General features: G+C 42.2%; 1 protein-coding gene across 1 annotated transcript in view; it reads right to left on the bottom strand.

Annotated features, from left to right (window-relative positions):
* Positions 1 to 26,461, bottom strand: part of PCCA (propionyl-CoA carboxylase subunit alpha) — a 791,250-nt gene that overhangs the window by 525,798 nt on the left and 238,991 nt on the right. The window contains exons 7-8 of the mRNA XM_069757971.1: positions 12,153 to 12,284; positions 3,058 to 3,094 (exon numbers count right to left, since the gene is read on the bottom strand). Coding sequence (XP_069614072.1) covers positions 3,058 to 3,094; positions 12,153 to 12,284 — 169 coding nt within the window. The remainder of the gene's footprint in view (positions 1 to 3,057; positions 3,095 to 12,152; positions 12,285 to 26,461) is intronic.

Genomic DNA, 26,461 nt, shown 5'->3' with positions numbered 1-26,461 from the left:
AAAAAACAAAGACCTAAAAATGTTCTGAAAAGCTAGTAAAAAAATAAGCAGATTTTAAACAGCATTATTCCTGCCAACGCTTGAGTACTTGCAGGAGATTTGTCTGCAGCAAAAAACAAATGTGTGCATATACCCTATTACTACAGGTGACCCCATAAATTCCACTTGCCTCAATTATGCATAACTTTAGGTCATTATTTGCAGTAACACTTTGTGGCCTCTAATATGTTGAAAAGACAAAGATCAATTCCAGTCCTAGAATTAACAAACAATGGTCCAATGTAACAGTACAATGTTCATCCACAAATGGAACTTTAAATGAGTTGGCTATATGCACGGTCTCGTAGCACTGCTGTTTCGGCTTTTCTCGGTCAACACCACTCCACACTAGGTCAGTGTCCAGGAGCAGTGTGCTAAACCTCTATTCTTACCAGCATCCATGGCTGCTTCCCTCCAGCTTCAGGACTAATGTGTAGTTTCCAGGTTTCTGAATGTTTTATCAGCCTCCATGGTTGGGCGGAGGGGTTTACAGTTACCATATTAGACTTTCCATGTTTATCTGTTGGTGTCCAATAATGTATACACAATATATGCTCTGTTTCTATTCAATTTATATACCATATTGGTATTCTAGTAGAATCATACCTATGCTAAGATTGTGTCTCATCTGTAACCCAGCCCCCTTGACTGCGTCCTCCAGTCTTTGAGAGGTTTATGTCATATGGTCTTGGCAGGGCTTGTTCAGAACATGTGCAGAAGAGCCAGCAGCAACCACCATTGGTCTGGTATGAGAAGCTTCAGTACAAGTGCACATTAATATAAGGATAGTGCAACTGTATATGCATTTGCTGGAGACAATGGCATCATGCATCCAGTGCAGTATGCCAGAAACTTCAGGTGGTTTGGCTGCATTGCTCATTTACCGAACTATTCAAATAGTGCAGAATCGGAACTGCACACGACTTGAAGTCTACATACCCTTTCAAAATAACTTGAATAAAACTATTTTTGTAGAACTGGCATGTCTGAGTATTTGCATGGACGACCGTATTCATGGCCTTATTAACCCCTGAATGATCAAGACACAATGATTTCTGCTTTACTTTTTCATCTTTGCTTCTCCGCTGAACAGCCCTAACTTTATTTTTTTCACTAATTATATTTTTGCCGTTGTTTGGGATGCATATAAATTACCATGCAACTTAGATTTTTTTTTCTTTGCATCACAATTAAACACAAAAAAGCCAAGGTTTATTTCTTTACTGTAATAAATATGCAATAAAATGTATTTTAAATAAACAATTAGAAACATTTTAATTTTGGGGAAGGGGCCTTTTATTGATTACTCCACAATTATTCACATTTTTTCTTTATTAAATTTGTTCCCACTATAAATGAAACATCCAAAAGAACCCAAAATCACAGGGAGAACATTTTTTCTTTATTAAATTTGTTCCCACTATAAATGAAACATCCAAAAGAACCCAAAATCACAGGGAGAGAAAATAGCCCACTACAGTGACCAAAGTCCCAGGTAGGGCTGATCGGGTATTTCTGGGACCCAGAAGCTCTGATATGTGAGAGGGAGACAGAGAAATCATATGATTGTCAGGTCATAAAGAAGCATTAGAGGTGCAGTTGTTTCCATTTAGTATATAATGCTCATAAGAGCGCTATATAGGACAGGATGAGAGAAGTATAATAAACCACTCCTGTCTACTCATAAGGTTCCCCAGCTGTTTCTCACAGAGAACTGACCTGATCCTACTAGATCCGCAAGAGTCTCTCTCTCTCTACAGTTCGGGTTCGCTCATCTGTGCTCCCTCCTCACCAATCAGATGTTGGATGTAGATAGCAAAACAGCACAACTCCATAAAGTTTAGTGACTGCAGCCAGGTAAAGAGGATCGGCCTACCTCTATTGAAGAGACTAGAAGATGACCTGCAGGGGCCGTCAGCGGTAACTTAACTGTACAGAGCTGTGCAGATGGTGATGTTTGGATGGGTGCTGGACCCCTAGTTATATTGCTGATCTATGAAAAAGGTATTTTTTTAATAACAATTTTTATTTATTTATTTTAACAGCACCATAAATTTACAATATATATGAAAAAAATCAACTATAAATTTATGATGAAAGAGTTTGCAACAGCTTACTTTTCACAGGGGGAGTTGTAGCTTTATTGGTACAATTTTGAGATGCATACTTTTTGATTGCCTATTTATTCTTACTTTTTTTTTCAGGGTGGGAAACAAGTGAAGGGTGACAAATTGTTTTGTTTTTTTTCACTTTTACACTTCTATGTATTTCTTCCCTAAAAGACTGGAACCAGCATTAGCTTGACTGCAGACACAGCACTGCAAAACTTCTGCATTGTGGTGTACTACAATTTAAACAGAGAAACACACACAAAAAAAAAATTAAAAAAAATCACATTCTGCACCTTATAAAGCCACTGCGCTAGCATTGACACTGGCTTGGTCCCCTGTTGCTCTTTGTTTACATGCCAGTGGTGATGTTGCCAATCATTGCCAATAGTGGTGATGCCAGTAAGCAGGGTACATAAAGGCTAGAATCAATGATTGGCTGCTGCATGCCAAACAGAAAAACCAGAGGAAATTTTAACAGTTTTTTTTTTTTTTTTGGAAAGCTCTTTAGTAGAGGCGTTTTTATTTCAATGAGTGTTTTGAAGAAATGCAGACACATACCATTAGACTAAAGCATTTTATCTGACGATAATCTACATATAAAGCTCTACTACTGTATGATTATAGATCACGATTTGGTGATATGGCACCAAAAGTAAACCTGCCTTAAATGAACTTCAAAAAAAAAAAAAACCTGAAACATTTCTGTATGATTTGCTAATATAGCATGTGGTGTTAAAAGAAAAATAAGGAGCCATTACTTAGGTTCTTCAAAAGCCACGGGCAAATGAGATCTTAAACTATTAAAACATTATTTGTTCTATAGGGATTACCTATTACACATTTAATTTAGTCAAGCATGTCTGCTAAGAGGCATACAAATCCCACCATAGCTAATTTAAGAACTTACCAATTTCCCTTGCAATTCTGACAGCTTCATCTGCATCCTGTAAAAGCAGGAAATGAGACTCCCGTTAATCCCATCAGCCACTGCACTGTGTCCTAAGGGCAGTCATATATTGCACTACTGTCTCCTCCGATTCATTTAATGTTTGATTTTACAACCTTGTGACCTTGTTCATTCAGAGGAATGTAAAATTAATACCATAAGTGGAATGTAAATTCTAACCTCATCATTATTATACTGGCAGAGGAGAAAGCAAAGCGCCATCCAATCAGCTGACAGGAAGCCGCGCTGCCACTGAGAGATGGCCTTCTGCAGTGGCCGAAATGAAGTGATTAAATTTCAGAGTTTACAATCCATAATGGGCCATAAATCAGGGTATTAAACCTTGTCGCTAAAGCTTGTTCCTGTCTCCTCTCCTGCTTGCCTGTCATGTTTTCCATGAAGCTGTCAGCAGGGGGAGACGATTCTCTATTGTTTCAGATGCTGTTTGTGATGTCCTTTAATCAGAAGCTGGTAAAAATAAGGCAAATAGCTCGAATATATAAGAAAAAAGCAGGTTGATTGACGATACCATCAGCCATGAAAGCATTGATATCAAATAAATGACATGTATAAAAATATATCAATGTAGAAAAATGTATAAAATAAAATTGAATCCAGTCTAAATCAATATGTATAAATACATAATTATATACTTAAAAAAACACATATATATTACACATACACAAATATTTTATACAGATGCATATATATTATACACACGCAGACACACACACCTGAGAGTTCCAGATACATATACAGATTTTATATTAATACGCAAAGGTTTTTTCCCCAAGATTGATTATGTACATTTTTTTCCTTAGATAATATAAAAATGTCTTTCAAAAGGAAAAAAAAACAAAAAAAAGTTTCACTACTGTGTTAGGCTCCTGAAGAAAAAGGACCCAACAGGGGAAGTTGGCAAAAAATTTAATTTCCTTTCATTAACTAGTCTGCTCCACAATCGGTGCTTGTTAAGTTCAAAGCAGCCTTAAGAGCAACCTTAGCTTTAAGTCCTTTTACTCTGAGCGCTCACATCTGCTAATGAGATTTTTTTTTTTTTTGGTCCACAAAATAACAATTGTTTTTAAGCCACAGATAAATTCCCTTACAAGAATGTATAGGTTTACTGTTTTATTACACCTTGTTTTTTCTATGGGATGTTGGCTTAAAGGAATGAGATTCATGAATAGGGGGTCATTTAAGAAAGTTAGTGGTTTGTACACATTGAGTAGCAAGGACCTTTGTTCTTGCCTGTGACAGTTATGCGAGAATACTTCCCCTAATAGCCTCTCTGTCAGGAAGTGTTAAACCTTCCAAATGCAGACAATTAGACCCTCTCCAGCAATATGCAGCAATGACTGATGAAGAGGTGTGATTAGAGCACAAGTTGAGAACTTTCTGAATTTCTTTTTGCTTGCAAATTTGATTGTGCTGGGAAAACGCAATTAGCAAGCCAATTTATAGTTAGGTAAGGAAATTGTCTAATAACAGAAAATAAAGAGATTTTGTGAAAGTCACACAAAAAGGTTATTTGAGCTCTATCTTTAATGGCATGTTTCATTAATCAAGCAACTAATAATCTGGCATGGCTGTCCATTACAGACACCAATGATGCTGAAATAGGTAAAATTGTATTCTGTGCTTTCCCTTGGTTTGGTTTTTTTACTATAAATCTATTTAAAAAAAAAATTATCATCAGTGTGCTGGACCCCATTTTTACCATCAATGATTTTCTCATATGTCCAAATTAGAAAAAACAAAAAAAAATTGTCTTCACTTCTACCCATTACAATTTTAATCACAGACAGCACCTGCATTGTACACAGATCGCATCCGTGTGCAGTCTGTAATTTTCATTGACCCATACACTTGTGTGGATGATTTTTATCTGTGACTCGGATCAAAAACAGACAATTCTGCAGGATTTTTTTTGCAGACACATGCACAGCAAGACGACAGACATGTGAACAGCCCAATGGACTTTAATAGGTACATTTTGGAATCATGGAAAATATGGATAGAATAGATTTGTGAAAAATAGATGTATTCATTTTTATATACTTATCGCCTCAAGCTAATACATAATGCAGATTATTCTCCCAAGCATCACTTGTATGTAATATATATATATATATATATATATATATATACATATATATATATATATATATATATATATATATATACACATACACACATACATACATAGTATTTTCCGGCGTATAAGACGACCAACCAACTTTTCCAGTTAAAATATAAAATCTTCTCAAAAGTCGGGGGTTGTCTTATGTGCCGGGTGTCGTCTTATAGGGTGGGTGCGGAGCAATCTGCGGTCCAAGTATACAGTGGGGGGAGTGGTCCCGATGACAAGGTGAGGGAGCGCCTCACCAGGAAGGTGTAAGTGAAGCAAACTGTCAGCGTCTGGGATGCCAGGGTTATGCAAATAAGAGAGAGAGAGCGCGGTGCTGTGCCTAGAAAAACACTCCTTTCTCACTCATCTGGCTCACCCTTGTATCCTATTATCTGCTTCACTTACACCTTCCCGGTGAGGCGCCCCCTCACCTCGTCATTGGGACCGCTCCCCCCACAATATGCGGCGACCGCAGATTACTCCGCACCTGCCCTATAAGACGACACCTGGCGTAAAAGACAATACCGGACTTTTGAGAAGATTTTCAAGGGTTAAAAAGTAGTCTTATACGCCAGAAAATACAGTGTAAAATATATATATTATATATATAATATTTGGAATTAAGCTTTTAATACTACACCAGTAGCCACAGTCCTTACAAAAACTTTCAAGCATCTACTACTGGGACCAAAAACATTTGAAATAAATTAAATATTTAAATTGAAAAGGAAAACAATATTTACGTCCTGGACCAGTGCTGCTACTACATACTCATTTCTGAATCCTCCTGGCATCAACATCCAGCGGAGTTATTGTGTGTGTACTGCAGCTGCTCCGTAACCGTCGATTGGCTGCAGCGTTCACATTTAGTTTGTGACAAAATGTGAATGCGGAAGCTGATCACCTGCAGCTTCAGTGCTCATGTGATGACCGCTCTGGATGTTCATGGGGGTTCATCAAGAAAAGCAGCTCTGCTGAGTACAGAGGTGCAGGTGAGTGTTATGGTTTTTACCTCATTTATCTGGTCTCATTAGTAAGAGATTTATAGGATTTATAGGATGATCTGCAGCCGCACTGCAAGCACAGCTAATAACAGCTTGATTTATCAAAAAGGCAATAGAAAGACGTTAAAAAAAACTTACATATATCTAATATGTCCATAATTTTAAATGTTTGAAAAGATTATCCATGAAGCGTATGGAGATTCCTAGTTGAACGCTTGTTTTCAGGAACAATAAATGAGTATACAAAAATAATTCAAGGACATTCCTTTTTTACCTTTAGTTATGGCAGATGCCCAAGAGATAATTACAGCAGTTACACAGGATGGAAATGTCACGAATCCTGACACAGTTAGCAATAGTACAACCACATTAAACAGGAATTATCATATACACACAATCCTAATTTACAATTAGTTCATTTCTTAGTGATGTGCAAAATTAATCAGGCATGGAAATTAGGCAAAATGAGCATTGCATGGCAAATATTATCAGGGCTTAGGCAAACAAAATAAGTAGTTAAACATTCCACGAGAATTCCCCATTACCACCCATAATCACCAAGTCAATTTAAGCTTTTAGGAGGTGTATTTAATTACAATTATTTTTCTTCATGTTAAATCTTTTATACGTATAATGATATGTGTGCAGATTTAAACTTGGCTTAGTTCTGCTCAATTATCGCATTTACTTTTCCTCAAAAAAACACACATATACAAAATATAGGACGCCGGCAGACGTGTCAAACAGCGGCTTTCTCAAAGAGCACACATGAGCAGTAGGCCAAGAGAGTGCTCCTGTGTATGTATTTTTCGGCCAACAGCCATCTATAGCCAACCTCAGGGTGGCTCTACTCTTCAGACTATGGATGTTCAAAAGACATCTCTCCAGAATCCCCCTTAAGGTACCGTCACACTTAGCGACGCTGCAGCGATACCGACAACGATCCGGATCGCTGCAGCGTCGCTGTTTGGTCGCTGGAGAGCTGTCATACAGACCGCTCTCCAGCGACCAACGATCAGGGGAAAGACTTCGGCATCGTTGAAACTGTCTTCAACGATGCCGAAGTCCCCGGGTAACCAGGGTAAACATCGGGTTACTAAGGGCAGGGCCGCGCTTAGTAACCCGATGTTTACCCTGGTTACCATCGTTAAAGTAAAAAAAACAAACGCTACATACTTACCTACCGCTGTCTGTCCCCGGCGCTGGGCTTCTCTGCTCTGGCTGTGAGCACAGCGGCCGGAAAGCAGAGCGGTGACGTCACCGCTGTGCTCTGTTTTCCGGCTGCCCGCCGCTCACAGCCAGAGCAGAGAAGCACAGCGCCGGGGACAGACAGCGGTAGGTAAGTATGTAGCGTTTGTTTTTTTTACTTTAACGATGGTAACCAGGGTAAACATCGGGTTACTAAGCGCGGCCCCCCTCTTCCCCCCTCCTTCACAATGGCTAAAATCAGTAGGGGGGATTTTTAACAAGCTGTATTTAAACCTGGATCACAGCTACAGCAGCAATTCAGGGCTCATTTTTGGGGCACACAACCAATTTTCTCATAAGAGCTCCATCTGTGTTTTTTAGAACTTTTGTACTGGCAGAATGGAAAAGATGACTAAACTTTTTTTTTTTTTAATTCTCTCCACATTCGAGAAAAACTGATGCCACCCTGAAAAAAGTCTGACCAAATCACAGTAGCGTATGGCATCTGATGCTAGAGCATGGGATGCGATATGCTAATGAACCTTGGCTCCAGTTTTGCTGGGAATGAGAGCCGAGTGTCAGTGCTCTGATCCTCTCGCAGGAATGGGTTCATACTCATTCGCGAGAAAAACGGACGAGTGCAATACGATGAAACAATGGATTGCACTCTGAGTAGATTATTCTATGAGTCCTTGCTCATCTGCAATTTTTTACTCAGATCGGACTGAGAAAAAAAATTGCAGCATGCTACGATTGTCCTCGTGTATCGGACGAGACTCGCCAATGCAAGTCAATGTGTGAGAAAAAAAAATTTGCGCAGCACACGGACCATACGTGTGCCATCCAATTTTTATGCACCCATCTCCTTGAAAACCCGACATTTAATCAACCGCGTACAGTAAAATCACAGCGTGATCCGACTGAATAGGAAAGAATAGATATTTATACATAGGTAAATAGGTAAATCAAGCACAGTGATACTGTTGTTTTAAACCAGGTATTGGTTCTTTTGGCAGTGTGGACAGGTGCCAAGTCCTGCTGGAGAATTACATTTCCATCTCCAAAAAGCTTGTCGGCAGAGGGAAGCATGAAATGCTCTACAATTTCCTGGTAGATGGCTGCGCTGACTTTGGTCTTGATAAAACACAGTGGACCTGGACCTACACCAGCAGTTGACATGACTCCCCAAACCATCACTGATTGTGGAAACTTCACACTAGATCTTAGAAATCAAGATCCCAGAGTCTGCAGGAAGAGTGGAGAGGCCACCATCCAAGCTGATTGAGGTCTAGTGTGAAGTTTCCACAATCAGTGATGGTTTGGGGAGCCATGCCATCTGCTGGTGTAGGTCCACTGTGTTTTATCAAGACCAAAGTCTGGACACACCTGCCCCTGGACCTCTGGTTTGCACACATGTGGTGATCTCGCTTATGCAGATTTTTCTTGAGATCCCCACTTTAAATATGGTTGTCTGTGGCGGCTTTTCATCAAGCCCGGTTACCCCTATACCACCGGGGTGCCTGGCTTAGGCTAGGGTCACATTGCGTTAGTGCAATCCGTTTAGCGCTAGCAGATTGCGCTAACGCAATGTTTTTACCGGGGCCGCGTTCCGGGGTCGCGGTAACGTCCCCGCTCTCGCAGATCCCCGATCTGCGAGAGCGGGGAACGGACCGCGGGCGCGCCTCGGACGCTGCAAGCAGCGTCCGCGGCGCGCCACAAAACACCGGCGCGTCGCTAGCGCGTGCCGAACATGGTACGCGCTAGTGCTGTGCGTTCCCATTGCCGTGAATGGGCGCGCTAACGGACGCGTTGCACGGCGTTAATTTCGCCGTGCAACGCTGTCCGTTAGCGCGTTCCCATTAACGCAATGGGAACCTAGCCTTAGTCTCTCCTGTTTTGGTCCACATCCTTTCTCTGCTACTTGCGGAATTGTTTAGCAGAAGCTCAGCTCCAGGCTGTCCAGGTAACCTGTATATTCGGAGATTCACACATTTGTCCTTGGATCTTCATGCATAATTTGTACCATTGGTTGTTGTTGGGAGGTATTTCTACTCTGTGTTAGGGCATTTCTAAACTCTTATTCCAAATTTTGAGTGTTTTATTACACATTGATCCTCCCTATTATACTCCATTTATAGATATTGACTACTACAGGTTTTTACTCAGTTTGTGTGGAGACTTTGAGCATGCTGAGATACCACTTCTTATATTTTTTGTCATTAATACGTATTTCTTGATTTGAACTGCATGTTAGTGGGCCATAAAGAAGATTTATATTTGTCTTGCCACTGTGCATAGTGCTTCGGTAATTTTGCATGTAACTTTCACAGTTTATAGCACTGTATGCACTTTATTTTTTGGTGCTGCCATGTCCGGTGGGGAAGATCCCATTACGGGTTCCACAAAATGAGATTGTTTTTAAGTGTTTTTAATATGTTTTTGCGGTGTAGTGCTTTGGTTGACTCAATGAAAAAAAAAATGTTTTACTTATTTCTTATATTAATGGTGGTCCCTATATATAGCATGTTTCTTTCCCCGTCTCTTCTGTTGTTCCAATATTGATGCTTTAGGTAGATCCCTTTGTCTTATATTGGTTGATGGTGCCCTCTATTTTTTTGCTTTATATTATGAAGACCAAAGTCAGCGCAGCCGTCTACCAGAAAATTTTACAGCACTTCATGCTTCCCCCTGCCGACAAGCTTTTGAAGATGGAAATTTCATTCTCCAGCAGGACTTGGCACCTGTCCACACTGCCAAAAGTACCAATATCTGGTTTAAAGGGACACTGTCACCTGAATTTGGAGGGAACAATCTTCAGCCATGGAGGCGGGGTTTTGGGGTGTTTGATTCATCCTTTCCTTACCCACTGGCTGCATGCTGGCTGCAATATTGGATTGAAGTTCATTCTCTGTCCTCCATAGTACACGCCTGTGCAAGGCAAGATTGCTTTGTGCAGGCATGTACTACGGAGGACAGAGAATGAACTTCAATCCAATATTGCAGCCAGCATGCAGCCAGCGGGTAAGGAAAGGGTGAATCAAACACCCGAAAACCCCGCCTTCATGGCTGAAGATTGTTCCCTCCAAATTCAGGTGACAGTGTCCCTTTAAAAACCACAGTATCACTGTGCTTGATTGGCCAGCAAACTCGCCTGACCTCAAGCCCATAGATGGGGTATTGTAAGGCTATGTGCACACGTTCAGGAATGTTTGCAGAATTTTCCTGAACAAAACCGGACTTTTTCTGCAGGAAATCAGCTCGCGTTTTTTTGCGCATTTATTGTGCGCTTTTATTTTTGCAGATTTTTCGCGTTTTTTTTTTGTCGGAGCTTCCCAATGCAATAATATAGCGGCAAAAATGCAAAAAAATCCGCAAAATTAATGAACATGCTGCGCTTTTTACTGCGATGTTTGTTTTTTTCGCCGAAAAAACGCAGCATGTGCACAAAAACTGTGGAATGCATTGAAATGATGGGATGCTTAATGTAAGCGTTTTTTTAGCGTTTTTTTCCTGAACGTGTGCACATAGCCTAAAGAGGAAGATATGAGACACCAGACCCCACAATGCAGACGAGCTGAATGCTGCTATCAAAGTAACCTGGGCTTCCATAACACCTCAGCAGTACCACCAGCTGATCGCCTCCATGCCATGCTGCATTGATGTGGTAAGTGATGCATAAGGAGCCATGACCAAGTATTGAGTGCATTTACTGAACATACATTTCAATAGGCCAACATTTCAGATTTTAAAATCATTTTTTTGAAGCTGGTGTTATAAAGTATTCTAATTTACTGAGATAAAGGTCCTTCTCAAAAAATTAGCATATAGTGTTAAATTTCATTATTTACCATAATGTAATGATTACAATTAAACTTTCATATATTATAGATTCATTATCCACCAACTGAAATTTGTCAGGTCTTTTATTGTTTTAATACTGATGATTTTGGCATACAACTCCTGATAACCCAAAAAACCTGTCTCAATAAATTAGCATATCAAGAAAAGGTTCTCTAAACGACCTATTACCCTAATAGTGTATCCTCACCCACCCCCTGCAGACTGTGAGCCCTCGCGGGCAGGGTCCTCCCTCCTTATGTACTCGTGTGCCTTGTTATCTGCTCATGTTTAATGTATTTGTCTATATTTGCCCCGTATTCACATGTAAAGCGCCATGGAATAAATGGCGCTATAAAAATGTATAATAATAATAATAATAAAAAAATAATGACGTTTGAGTTTTCATTGGCTGTAAGCCATAATCATCAACCTTAACAGAAATAAACACTTGAAATAGATTACTGTGTTTGTAATGACTCTATATAATATACAAGTTTCACTTTTTGTACTGAAAAACTGAAATAAATTAACTTTTTGATGATATTCTAATTTTCTGAGGTGCACCTGAATATCGCAATCTCGAGATGTATCCTTAAGAGACTCACAGCTGTAGAATCGATCTAGACTGAGAATGGCCACTAGTATGCAGGGGACATCTTATATGTCCTTGGCTACTGAATTGGTTTCCTGCAAAGTCATGTCCTTGAATTTTTGCATTTCCTTATGATTGTTTTGCAGAGGAGGAAACATGCCAGATATTTAGGTCTAAAAAAATGTAAACAATTCTATATAAGATTTAAGTGGGCCCTAAGAGCAACTAAGAAAATAAAACAGGTTGTAAATCTAGCATAACAACCAAAAAGTTAATAGTGGTGCCACAAGTCGCTCCTCACCTTGACCACCCCATCAAAGCCAGGGATGGTGTTGACCTTTGCCTTCTTGGCTAAAAGCTTGCTTTCAATCTTGTCTCCCATAGCTTGGATTGCATGAGTGTCAGGTCCAATAAAGGTGACGCTTTCTGCTGCCTGTGGAGACAATGAAGGTTTTATGTTTACTAAAGAAACATATTAAGTGTTATCTGTGGTTTCACACTTCAGAGGACCCTTTAAAAGAGAGCATGTGGAGAGTAATGTAATTAAGGTTAGACACTCTGCAAACAAAATTGTTTAGAAACAGGCCAGCCAGCCCATTCATTAAATGCACATTTTGCATGATGTGACCACTTAAAACTACTGTACATGCATTGAAATCCTTGTTTTCAGTGCTTCATTAGGATGCAAGTATCCAACAGGGATGACTGCTCCTGTCAAGTGCCAGCTATGTGATTGACAAATATGGCATACTTAAATGCCTGACTAAATGGGGATGCAGATTACATCAGTCATTTTACTACTTGTAAGCAATTTCAACAAAAGGACATGTGATTATTGGTTAAAAAAATACACAAGCTATAAAAAGATATACATCAAGTAAGTAAGCATTATTACTGGTGAGCCAGTGAACTTGAAGCATATACAGTAGCTTTTTTCACGGTTACTTATACATCACTATAAATATATGATCTTCATGCCAAGCTTAAAAGCAAAAATAAGAGACTGGGGAGATTACATGGTCCTACATATTTTCAAAAGTTGTCAGGTTCAGGAATGAAATGAACCATTTATTAATGATTTTGATTCTGACAGTGAAAATTTTAGTTGGCTCTTTTTCTGTGATATCAAAGATTTTTCCTTTTACTGCTACATACACTGTGTGCAGAATTATTAGGCAAGTTGTATTTTAATGACATGATACTTCTTATACATGTTGTCCTACTCCAAGCTGTTCAAGCTTGAGAGCTAACTACTAATCAAGTAAATCAGGTGATTTGCATCTCTGTAATGAGGAGGGGTGTTGTCTAATGACATCAACACCCTATATAAGGTGTGCTTAGTTATTAGGCAACTTCCTTTCCTTTGGCAAAATGGGTCAGAAGAGAGATTTGACGGGCTCTGAAAAGTCCAAAATTGTGAGATGTCTTTCTGAGGGATGCAGCAGTCTTGAAATTGCCAAACTTTTGAAGCGTGATTACCGAACAATCAAGCATTTCTTGGCAAATAGCCAACAGGGTCGCAAGAAGCGTGTTGGGCAGAAAAGGCGCAAAATAACTGCCCATGAATTGAGGAAAATCAAGCGTGAAGCTGCCAAGATGCCATTTGCCACCAGTTTTGCCATCTGTCAGAGCAGCAACGTTACTGGAGTATCAAAAAGCACAAGGTGTGCGATACTCGGACATGGCCGAGGTAAGGAAGGCTGAAAAACGACCACCTTTGAACAAGAAACAAAAGATAAAAAGTCAAGACTGGGCCAAGAAATCTCTTAAGACTGACTTTTCAAAGGTGTTATGGACTGATGAAATGAGAGTGACACTGGATGGGCCAGATGGATGGGCCAGAGGCTGGATCAGTAAAGGGCAGAGAGCTCCACTCCGACTCAGACTCCAGCAAGGTGGAGGTGAGGTACTGGTATGGGCTGGTATCATCAAAGATGAACTTGTGAGACCTTTTCGGGTTGAGGATGGAGTGAAGCTCAACTCCCAGACCTACTGCCAGTTTCTGGAAGACAACTTCTTCAAGCAGTGGTACAGGAAGAAGTCGGTATCATTCAAGAAAAACATGATTTTCATGCAGGACAATGCTCCATCACATGCCTCCAATTACTCCACAGCGTGGCTGGCAAGTATATGTCTCAAAGAAGAAAAAATAATGACATGGACCCCTTGTTCATCTAATCTGAACCCCATAGAGAACCTGTGGTCCTACAGATCGCTTGGAAAACGCTAGCCTCCTGCAAACTAAAAACGTTTGCAAAACACTAGTGTTTAGCGGGAATACGCATGCGATATACCCGTAGCAGGAGTTGCGGAATTGCCGTGGAAATTTCCGCTGAAATTCTGCACCGTGTGCACTTAGCCTAAGTATACCCAAGATGATCAGTGATTTAGTTATCTAGTCATGGCTTTTAACTTGCCCAAAGACAGGTTTAACTAGGACATGATCACTATGTCAAATTCCTGTAATTGACAATTCTGTCCTTCTCCCTCAATTACATTTACCTACTAGCAGTAGCTACCTACCAGGATGCTTAGCACTTGTGTGGAACAGTTACAAGCATGATAAGGATGTTGTATAACACACTTCACTGCTCTTATCACCAAAGAACAATGCTCATGAGTGGCAGCACTCCTAATTACACAGAGATCAAGACCACTGCCTTCTGTTCATCTGCACTGATGAATGCAACATGTCAAAGGTTATCTGCCATTATGTCACAATGATTTACCTCAAGCCGAAAGGTACCTTCACACATAACGATTTCGTTACCGATATCGTTGCAACGTCACGCTTTTTGTGACGTAGCAACGATCCCGCTAACGATCTCGTTATGTGTGACAGCGACCAACGATCAGGCCCCTGCTTGGAGATTGTTGGTCGCTGGGGAATGATCAGGACCATTTTTTGGTCGCTGATCACTCGCTGTCATCGCTGGATCGGCGTGTGTGACGCCGATCCAGCGATGTGTTCACTGGTAGCCAGGGTAAATATCAGGTTACTAAGTGCGGCCCTGCGCTTAGTAACCCGATATTTACCCTGGTTACCCGGGGACTTTGGCATTGTTGAAGACAGTTTCTACGATGCCGAAGTCGTTCCCCTGATCGTTGGTCGCTGGAAAGAGCGGTCTGTGTGACAGCTCCCCAGCGACCACACAACGACTTACCAACGATCACGGCCAGGTCGTATCGCTGGTCGTGATCGTTGGTAAGTCGTTTAGTGTAACGGTACCTTAAGGGTCAATGAAAAAAAATTAAGTTTTACTCACATTCCATTGGTTATATTACTAGCCTTGATTAAAGTGTACAAGTTAAATAAAGTTAAAATTAAAATAAAATGTAAACTAGAACAAAAACAAACATGAAATTATTTGTTTATTACATAAAGCGGATAACACCATTAACAAGACCAAGGCAAACATCTAGAACACTGCTGAAAAAAAAAAAATTAACACCTTAGTGACCTAGCCAATTTTTTTTACCTTAATCAAGTCAAATATCTGAAATCTGACCAGTGTCACTTTATTTGGTTATAACTCTGGAATGCGTCAACTGATCCCACTAGTTTTCCATGACACACTGAACTTTATCTTAGTGGTAAATATTTGGTCATTATGCTTTATGTATATTTGTGAAAATATTGGAATTATGGTAAAAATTTTGAATAATTTGCAGTTTTCAAATTAAATGTTAAACTTTCATTAACATTTCCCACATGTCTACTTTACATCTGCATCATTTTTCAAACATTTCATTTTGTTAGGATGTTAGAAGGGTTAAAGGTTTAGCAGAAATTTACAAAACCTGATTCTTTAGGGACCTATTCAGACTAAAATGGACTGAGGGGCCTATATATTGGAAACTCCCCAAAAGTGATATTTTTAAAAAAAAAAAAATCACACCTCTCAAAACCTTCAAAATTGCTCTCAGTAAATTTTTCAACCCTTGAGGTGCTAAACAGGAATTAATGCAAAGTGGAATATAAAAAAATAATAATTTTTCCTTTAAAATATTGCTTTAGCATCAATTTTTTCACTTTTACAAGAGATAGTATGAGAAAATGGACGCACAATTTGTTACCCAGTAATTATGCTTGTGTAGATACACCACATTTAGTTATTTAGTTATAAACCCGTTTGGACAAATGACAGGGCTCGGAAGGCAAGGAGTACAATTTGAATTTTGGAACACAAATTTGGCTGAAATAGATTGTGGGCACCAGGTCGCCTTTGCCGGGCCGCTAAGGTGCCTATACTGAAGAAGACCCTCCACAAGTAACCCCATTTTGTAAACTACACCCCTTATGGATTTTATCCAGGGGTATAGTGAGCATTTTGAACGCACAGTTACTACAAAGAATTTAATAAAATTAGGTCTTGATATTGAAAAATTTCATTTTTTTTCCAAGAAAAATGTTGCAAGTATTGATGAAATGTAAAGGTACCTTCACACTCAACAACGATATCGCTAGCGATCCGTGACGTTGCAGCGTCCTGGATAGCGATATCGTTGTGTTTGACACGCAGCAGCGATCTGGATCCTGCTGTGACATCGTTGGTCGGAGCAGAAAGGCCAGAACTTTATTTCGTCACTGGATCTCCCGCAGACATCGCTGAATCGGCGTGTGTGACGCCGATTCAGCGATGTCTTCACTGGTAACCAGGGTAAACATCGGGTTACTAAGCGCAGGGCCGCGCTTAGTAACCCGATGTTTACCCTGGTTACCATTGTAAATGTAAAAAAAAAAAAAAAAAAAACAGTACATACTTACATTCCGGTGTCTGTCCCCTCGCCGTCAGCTTCCCGCACTGACTGTGAGCGCCGGCCGGCCGTAAAGCACGGTGGTGACGTCACCGCTCTGCTTTACGGCCGGCCAGCGCTGACACAGTGCGAGAAGCTGACGGCAAGGGGACAGACACCGGAATGTAAATATGCACTGTTTGTTTTTTTTACATTTATAATGGTAACCAAGGTAAACATCGGGTTACTAAGCGCGGCCCTGCGCTTAGTAACCTGATGTTTACCCTGGTTACCAGGGGACTGCGGCATCGTTGGTCGCTGGAGAGCTGTCTGTGACACCTCTTCAGCGACCACACAACAACAAAACAGCGACGCTGCAGCGATCGGCATCGTTGCCTATATAGCTGCAGCGTCGCTTAATGTGACGGTACCTTTAGCCTCCCTTTGAAATGAACCAGAGAATGTCCCTTTGGGGGTTCTATGCATCAGTAAATTTTCTGTGAAGTGTTCAACTGCTGTCCGAATTTTATATAGACAATCAAAGTTAGGATCGTCTCTGGGAGGACACTGCGCATTATCACGTCCTTGTCGTGACGTGCTGTTTGCAATGACTCTATATATGAATTTCACATTTTGTACTGAAGAACTGAAATAAATTAACTTTTTTATTATGTTCTAATTTTGTGAGAAGCACACACACGCACACACATATATTATACACTACTCAAAAAATAAAGGGAACACTTAAACAGAATGTAACTCCAAGTAAATCAAACTTCTGTGAAATCAAACTGTTCACTTAGGAAGCAACACTATTTGACAATCAATTTCACATGCTGTTGTACAAATGGAATAGACAACAGATAGAAAAGATTGGCAATTATCAAGACACACTCAAAGGAGTTTTTCTGAAGGTGGGGACCACAGACCACATCTCGGTACCAATGCTTTCTGGCTGAGGTTTTGGTCACTTTTGAATGTTGGTTGTGCGTTCACACTCGTGGTAGCATGAGACGGACTCTACAACCCACACAAGTGGCTCAGGTAGTGCAGCTCATCCAGGATGGCACATCAATGCAAGCTGTGGCAAGGTGGTTTGCGGTGTTTGTCAGTGTAGTGTCCAGAGGCTGGAGGTGCTACCAGAAGACAGGCCAGCACAAGGAGACGTAGAGGGGGCCGTAGGAGGGCAACAACCCAGCAGCAGGACCGCTACCTCAGCCTTTGTGCAAGGAGGAACAGGAGCAGCACTGCCAGAGCCCTGCAAAATGACTTCCAGCACACCACAAATGTGCATGTGTCTGCACAAACGGTTAGAAACCGACTATGAGGATGGTCTGAGTGCCCGACATCAACAGATGGGGGTTGTGCTCACAGCCCAACACTGTGAGGGACGCGTGGCATTTGCCACAGAACACCAGGATTGGCAAATTTGTCACTGGCGCCCTGTGCTCTTCACAGATGAAAGCAGGTTCACACTGAGCACATGTGACAGACGTGACAGAGTCTGGAGACGCCGTGGAGAGCGATCTGCTGCCTGCAACATCCTTCAGCATAACCGATTTGGCAGTGGGTCAGTAATGGTGTGGGGTGGCATTATTTGGAGGGCCGCACAGCCCGCCAGAGGTAGCCTGACAGCAATTAGGTACTGAGATGAGATCCTCAGACCCCTTGTGAGACCATATGCTGGTGCGGTTGGCCCGGGGTTCCTCCTAATGCAGGACAATGCCAGGCCTCATGTGACTGGAGTGTGTCAGCAGTTCCTGCAAGATGAAGGCATTGAAGCTTTGGACTGGCCCGCCCTTTCCCCAGACCAGAATCCGATTGAACACATCTGGGACATCATGTCTCGCACCATCCACCAACGTCACGCTGCACCACAGACTGTCCAGGAGTTGGCGGATGCTTTAGTCCAGGTCTGGGAGGAGATCCCTCAGGAGACCATCCGCCACCTCATCAGGAGCATGCCCAGGCGTTGTAGGGAGGTCATACAGGCACGTTGAGGCCACACACTACTGAACATCATTTCCTTGTCTTGAGGCATTTCCACTGAAGTTGGATCAACCTGTAATTTGATTTTCCACTTTGATTTTGAGCATCATGCCAAATCCAGACCTCTATAGGATATTCATTTTATTACATTGATCATTTTTTATGTTTTATTGTTCTCAACCCATTCCCCTGTGTAATGATTTGCAACTGAAATATTTCACTCAGTGATATCTAGGATGTGGTATTGTAGTGTTCCTTTTATTTTTTTGAGCAGTGAATATTCTATACAAATGAGCGTGCCTTTTATCCCACTGTTATGGCCATAAGTCAGAATCGCTGTTTTTTTTATATATTTCATGATCTTACAAAAGATATACTAAAAAGCTTCCAAAATAAAGTCACATCCAAATTGGTAGCAATAAAGACTGCAATTCGTCAAAGCAAAGCTGAGCCCTCATACAGCTTAGACAACAGAGAGACAGAAGACAAATAATAAAACTTAAAAATTTGTTATATTGCTAACTTTTCTTGCAGAATAAAAACTTTGTAAAACAAAGTGCATGTGCGTGTGAAAAAAAAAAAACTATACATATTTTGGATTTGTAAAAAAATAAATAAACACCATTTACACTTTTTGCCATTTGCTGTAAAATATCTGGAGATGCATCTAGCGTCCAAGTGGTTACTACACTCATAGATAAAGGCCTTGAGAAGTGTACCTTCCACAGTTGGTCAGTTCTTGGGTTGTTTCCTCTGCATTAATAACTCAGCGAATTAGGTATGGCGACAGATATCCATTCTAGCAAAATTTGCACTCCCTCACTAGCCAGGTGTCCAATCACATACAGAGTATTACAGTACACTGGAGAAATGACAAATTACGTGGTACATTTTTTTTTATTACCTATTGCAGTAGTAAAAAATGTTGGCGCTAAAGCTATACAATATTGCAAAACAAAATATTTTTTTCTACTACTCTTTGTAAAAAAAATAAAATTGTAAAGGTAACTTATTGAAATACACCAAGGTTACTTACTGGTAGCCGGTTTTTCCGGAGCCCATGACAGCACACATGAGAGAGGGGATCTGCCCAGTCAGGACAGGAAACCTACTGAAATAAAAGGGCGGTACCTCTCCCTCGCTTCAGTTGGTTTTCAGAGCATGAGAGGCCTCCTTGGTTAGTACACATAGTAATCCACCACCACATTATAATAACAAAAACACCCAACTAAAAGTGCACACCAAAGGGTGAAAAAGAAGGGAGGGAATATACAGGTGCGGTCATGGGCTCCGGAAAAACCGGCTACCAGTAAGTAACCTTGGTGTTTTCCCGTCTCCCATGACAGCACACATGAGAGATTTTTGGAGAAAGGAACACCTTAGGGAGGGACCACCGCTTCCAGCACCCTTCTACCAAAGGTAAGGTCAGTAGAGGAAGATAAGTTCAGTCGGTAGTGTTTAAAAAAAGGTAGATGGTGAGGACCAGGTAGCAGCCTTACATATCTGATCAAGCGATATCTCTGCTTTTTCTGCCCAGGAAGTAGCCACGGCCCTGGTGGAGTGAGCCTTGATGCCTTCAGGGATCGGAACGCCACATGCAGTATAGGATAAGCTAATGGCCTCCCTAATCCACCTGGCAATAGTACCTTTGGACACCCCATGACCTTTCCTGCTACCCTGGAAAGCTACAAATAGAGACTGATCCTTCCTCCACTGACTGATCAAGGATATGTACTGTAACATAGACCTTCTTACATCGAGAGTGTGAAACCTCTCCTCACCTGGATTTTTTGGATTAACACAAAAAGAGGGTAATACTATCTCCTGACTCCTATGAAATTTAAGGACTACCTTAGGTAGGTAAGCCGGGTCTAGTCTTAGAACCACCCTGTCGTCATATATGAGCGTATGGAGGACAAACAGACAGGGCTTGCAAATCACTAACCCTACGTGTGGACGTCAAGGCTACCAATAGCACGGTTTTTAGAGTGAGAAATTTTATTGATAATTCTTACAAGGGCTCAAAAGGATTCTTAGTTAGAGCATCTAAAACGAGATTTAAATCCCAGGGAGGAATTTTCTGAATTACTACAGGTCTGGACCTACTACATGATTTAATGAAACGGGCAACCCATTTATTGGAAGCTAAATTACAGTGATATAAAGCTCCTAATGCTGACACTTGAACCTTAAGTGTATTGGTAGCAAGTCCTAGCTGTAAGCCTGCTTGCAGAAACTCTTAGTAGTGCCCTCTCAAATTCCAGGCTGCCAGATGGAAGCCCTTCACTTGAGAGTGACATACTGGACCCTGGGTAAGCAGGTCCGGGACCTCTGGTAGGATCCATGGATCGGTTACCGACATTTGTCTTAGGAGAGAGAACCATGGCCTTTTCAGCCAGAATGGAGCAATCAGAATCACTCTTGCCTGCTCCGTCCTGATCTTCCTCACTACAACCGGAATTAATGCTATTGGGGGAAACACGTAAGCGAGACTGAACTTCCACGGTATGCGGAGGACATCTACTGCAACCGGGTTCCCCCTCGGGTCTAGCGAACAGAACTTCTTCACCTTCCTGTTGTGAAGCGTGGCAAACAAGTCTATTACCGGTTCTCCCCAGGCCTGCACTATTTGTCGGAATACCCTGGGATTCAGTGACCATTCTCCCTGCCTAAGCTTTTTGCGACTTAAGTAGTCCGCCTTTGTGTTTTCGACCCCCTTTATGTGTAGAGCTGTGAGGGACAGTAGGTGAGATTCTGCTAATTGAAGGAGCGCCGATGTTGCCTTCATGAGTGAAAGGGATCTCGTTCCCCCCTGATGATTGATATAGGCTACTACCGCGTAATTGTCGGACATTACTCTGGTATGACGACCCTGAAGAATTGGAAGGAAATGTTTTACTGCCCTTTCTACAGCCCATAATTCTCTTATATTGGATGTTTGATGTCTTTCTGTATGGGACCAGGACCCCTGAACGGAAAGGGACCCCAGATGTGCACCCCATCCTGTACCACTCGCGTCCGTTGTGATCACGTCCTCTATTGGAGTCAGCCACTGAACCCCTGAGCTCAAGTGATCCCTTACTGACCACCAGACTAGGGAATCTCTGACGCGTATTGAGAGGTGAATTTTTCCCTCCAAATGCCCTTCTAACAACCTCTGGGTTGACAGGACCTCCCACTGTAATTGCCTCAGGTGAAGTTGTGCCCATTTTACAGCACGAATACAGGATGTTAGTGACCCTAGCAGGGACATCGCCTTTCTTAGTGTCATCACTATCGCCAGTTCCACAAGACTTTGTATTTTGGAAATTTTGTTCTCCGGCAGGAGACAGAGTTGACGCGTGGAATCCAGAATCAACCCCAGGAAGGATTGAATTTTCACTGGTGTTAATCTCGACTTGGCGACATTTACCTCCAAACCTAATACTGCTAGGGTCGTAGTCACTTCTTCTATTTGCGCAAGACAGTGATCCACTGATCTGCCTATTATCAGGAAGTCGTCTAGGTACGGGACAATGACTATGTCCCGGGAACGGAGGAAGGACATGACCTCTGACATTAATTTTGTAAATATCCTTGGCGCTATTGATAGACCAAATGGAAGGGCAGCATACTGGTAGTGTTTGAGATGACCTTGGACAAACACTGCTACCCTCAGAAATTTTTGAAAGTCTTGATGAATTGGGACATGGTAGTACGCGTCCTTTAAGTCTATAGCTGCCATGAAGCAGTCTGGAAACCGCATCTTTATCGCTGAGCTTACCGACTCCATCTTGAAGGAGTAATTTTTTTATTGACCGATTTAGTTTTTTTAGGTTGACAATAGTCCTTAGTGAGCCATCTGGTTTTCGTATTAAGAAGAGAGGGGAATAAAACCCTTCTCCTTCCTCTACTTTTGGAACTTCTACTAGGACCTGTTTTAGAACTAGCCCCAATACCTCTGTTTCCAGAGATAGCTGTTCTTCTGGAAGTTTCCTGCATGGTGTTAACACAAAAGTCTGTCGAGGTGGATGAATAAACTTTATTTTTAGTCCGTCGTTGACAACATTCAACGCCCAACGACTGGGGGAAATATTCAACCAGGCGTGAAGATAGAAAGCCTTCCCCCTACTTCTAGCTTGGCGTCATTGGGGGGGCTTTTTTGTGGATGTGGAGGGGCCCTTAGACATGTACCCCGATCCTTTCCTATCTCTATAATCCCAGTTTCTTCTATCTCCCGGAGGGCGATCTCTATTGAATTTTCCTCTCCGAAAATAAGGCCGTCTGATATCCACTGGAAAACAGGGAAAACCTTTTTTCTTGTCGCCAGCTTTTTCTAAAATGTCCTCCAGTTTCTGACCAAAGAGGAATTTGCCGCCGCACGGAATGGAACAGAGTCTATTTTTTGAGGGTAAGTCCCCTGGGCACCCCTTCAACCACAAGGCATGTCTTGCCGCGTTAGACAATCCCACTGCCCTAGCTGCAAGTCTTACAGAGTCTGCTGAGGAATCTGCTATAAAGGCCGCTGCTCCTTGTGCCATTGCCATATTGGCTAGGATTTCATCTCTCGGCACTCTTGATTTTAACTGATCCTCTATTTGTTGCAGCCAGACTATAAGGGAGCGGGCAACACATGTTCCAGCTATTGCCGGTTTTAAACCTCCTGCGGCTGCCTCCCAGGTATGTTTTAAAAAAGCATCAGCCTTTTTATCTAAAGGGTCTCTTAGGACGCCTGAATCATCCAAGGGTAGGGATGATCTCTTAGAAGATCTGGCCACCGCACCATCAATTTTAGGGGCTTTATCCCATATTTCTGAATCTTTGTCCTCAAAAGGATAACGTCTCTTAGAAGCTGAGGGAAGACTACCCGACTTTTCAGGCTTTTTCCACTCCTTTTCTATAAGGGTTTTAACTCTAGTATTTACGGGAAAGGTACGCTTCCTCTTCTCCTCCAAACCACCAAACATAACGTCCTCTACTGATCTGGACTCCTTCTCATCTTTAAGGCCCATTGTAGCCCTAACAGATTTAACCAGTTTATCTGTATTCTCAGTTAGGAAGCATGGTCGGCCCCCAACATCACTATCCGAAGAGGAGCCAGAGAACACTGAAGAGGACGAAAATGGAGACAGAGGTCCTTCTTGATATTCCTCGTCAGATTGAGGGGTATCAGAATCTGGAACAGTCTCTAAGACCTTGCTACTCCTCTTTTTAAGGGCTGATTTTAAAGACCCTTTAACCTCTGCCCTAATCATGGCCCTGAGACTAGCGGCAAAGTCAGGGGATTCATCCTGAATAGTTTTTTGAATGCAGTCCGCACAGAGGCTTTTCTGCCATTGGACTGCTAGCGGGGCTTTGCAGAGGGCACATTCTTTGTTCTTGGACTTGGCACTAGCCTTCCTCGGCACCTGACAAGCAAGCAGAGATATGCAGCCCATTAACACCATGTGACATTCACGAAGATCACTCACCACCCGCTGACACTCAAGGGTACCGGCTTTTGAGGCTGATCTGGAGTACGGATAACGTCCCTCCTAGAAGCTGAGGAGTCCTGTGACTTCCGATCCGGATGACTGCTGGTTCTCCTCCTAGCATGCTGGTGAGCAGACATAGCTCCTGATAGGCTATCTTGCTGCTGCTGCTGCTGTGGTGATGACTGATGTGAGTGTTGCTCCATACAGTCCTCCATAGCTGAGCTCTGTATATGTGAGCACATTCCCTGTGGATCCACTCCTTTTTAAAGGATGATCCACTCTGCTCACCGCCTCACCCGGTACCAATTTCTGCCCCTCCCCCACCTCTGCGCCCACCAGGAGACCGCCAGGGGATTCCTGTGACGCCGCAGCGCTTGTCCATGGGCGCCGCCATCTTGGATCCGGCGCGCAGCAGCGACGTCACGAGGCCACGCCTACTCCCAGCGTGCCCCGCGCATCACCGCCGCGCACCCGGAAATCAGAGCCAGCGGCAGCAGTGGGGGAAGAGAGCGGCGTGGCAGCCGCAGAAGAGCCACAGGACTCCGGACTGCGCTGCCAAACGCCCGCACGTGCGCTAAGGCCCCAGGACCTGCGAACGGCGCTTCCACACCCTGAAGGCCGGCATACAGGCATCCTGCCTGTTCTTCCAGTGCCGGGACAGGAGTGGGTGAGTGGAATCTTCAATTACATTCATTGACCCACACAGTCTGATTAAAAGCCATAGTCACACATTCATTTAAGGTACCTTCACACTCAGCAACTTTACAACGAGAATGACAGCGATCCGTGACGTTGCAGCGTCCTGGATAGCGATCTCGTTGTGTTTGACACGCAGCAGCGATCAGGATCTTGCTGTGATATCGCTGGTCGTAGCTAGAAGTCCAGAAATTTATTTTGTCGCCAGGTCGGCGTGTATCGTCATGTTTGACAGCAAAAGCAACGATGCCAGCAGTGTTTTACATGGAGCTAACAACCAGCTACAACGATAAGTGAGTCGCCGTTACGTCACTGGATCGCTCCTGCGTCGTTCTGGAGTTGCCATGTTTGATGTCTCTACAGCGACCTAAACAGCGACGCTCCAGCGAACGGCTCATTGTCTATATTGCTGCAGCGTCGCTGAGTGACGGTACCTTTATTCTGGAGATGTTTAATATCCAATATGTGCACGTTTCTATTTCTTACACTGAGGACAAATTAGCATTTCTATGGCAGGCTACCAATAGCCACAGACATAGTTTGGAATAAAATATAGGGCTCGAATTATCATTTGCATTTTAAGTCACTTTTTTTTTTGTTTTGTCCCAGCGTAAAAAAAAAAAAAAAAAAAAAAAAAAAAGTAAACAAATGTGGTGTGTTTTTTTTTTTTTTTTTTAACCCTTTCCCTTCTCCTCAATAAAAGATAAATCTAAAGAAAAAAAAAAAAGTTCAGGGTGGATTTATTGAAGGAAAACATAAAATCACTCCAGGTGGGTATAGGAATATATATGTGCAAGAAGAAAGATGCAACTTTTCGAAAAGTCACATTTAATGAATTGGTACATGGGGGAAAAATACACCCACATTGGGGCATACTAAAAACAAAAAAACAAAAAAAACAAGCGAACACAAAAACAATTCATAAAATGTGCAACTTAAAGAGGAATTTAGTGCAAATTAAATACTATTTAAAAACACTAAACTAGTAAAACAGATAAAGGCCGGCGTCACACTCAGCGTATGAAAATACGGTCCGTATATTACAGCCGTAATACGCTGAAAAGTCCCGAAAATAGTGGTCCGTAGCTCCTCCGTAGGCAGGGTGTGTCACCGTTTTTTGCGCATGGCATCCTCCGTATGGCATCCGTACTGCGTGTTTTTATCGCAGGCCTGCAAAACCGACAAACGGCTATACAAGGGATCCATGTGTTAAAAAAAAAAAAAAACATATATACTGTCTATATATAGTATATATGTATATATATTATTACTTCATACAGCGCGAGATAGCAGAAAGCCGGTAATTCAATTACCGGCTTTTGCCTTCTCCTTCCTAAACCCGACATGATATGAGACCTCTACAGTAAACCATCTCATATCATCATTTTTTTTGCATATTCCACACTACTAATGTTAGTAGTGTGTCTATGCAAAATTTGTCCGTTCTAGCTATTAAAATAAAGGGTTAAATGGCGGAAAAAATTGGCGTGGGCTCCCGCACAATTTTCTCCGCCAGAGTAGTAAAGCCAGTGACTGAGGGCAGATATTAATAGCCTGGAGAGGGTCCACGGTTATTGCCCCCCCCCCCCCCCTGGCTAAAAACATCTGCCCCCAGCCACCCCAGAAAAGGCACATCTGGAAGATGCGCCTATTCTGGCACTTGGCCACTCTCTTCCCATTCCCGTGTAGCGGTGGGATATGGGGTAATGAAGGGTTAATGCCACCATAAGAGGGC

This window comes from Ranitomeya imitator, chromosome 3 (assembly GCF_032444005.1).
Source record: "Ranitomeya imitator isolate aRanImi1 chromosome 3, aRanImi1.pri, whole genome shotgun sequence".
NCBI lineage: Eukaryota > Metazoa > Chordata > Amphibia > Anura > Dendrobatidae > Ranitomeya > Ranitomeya imitator.
This window is presented reverse-complemented; position numbering and strand designations above follow the sequence as displayed.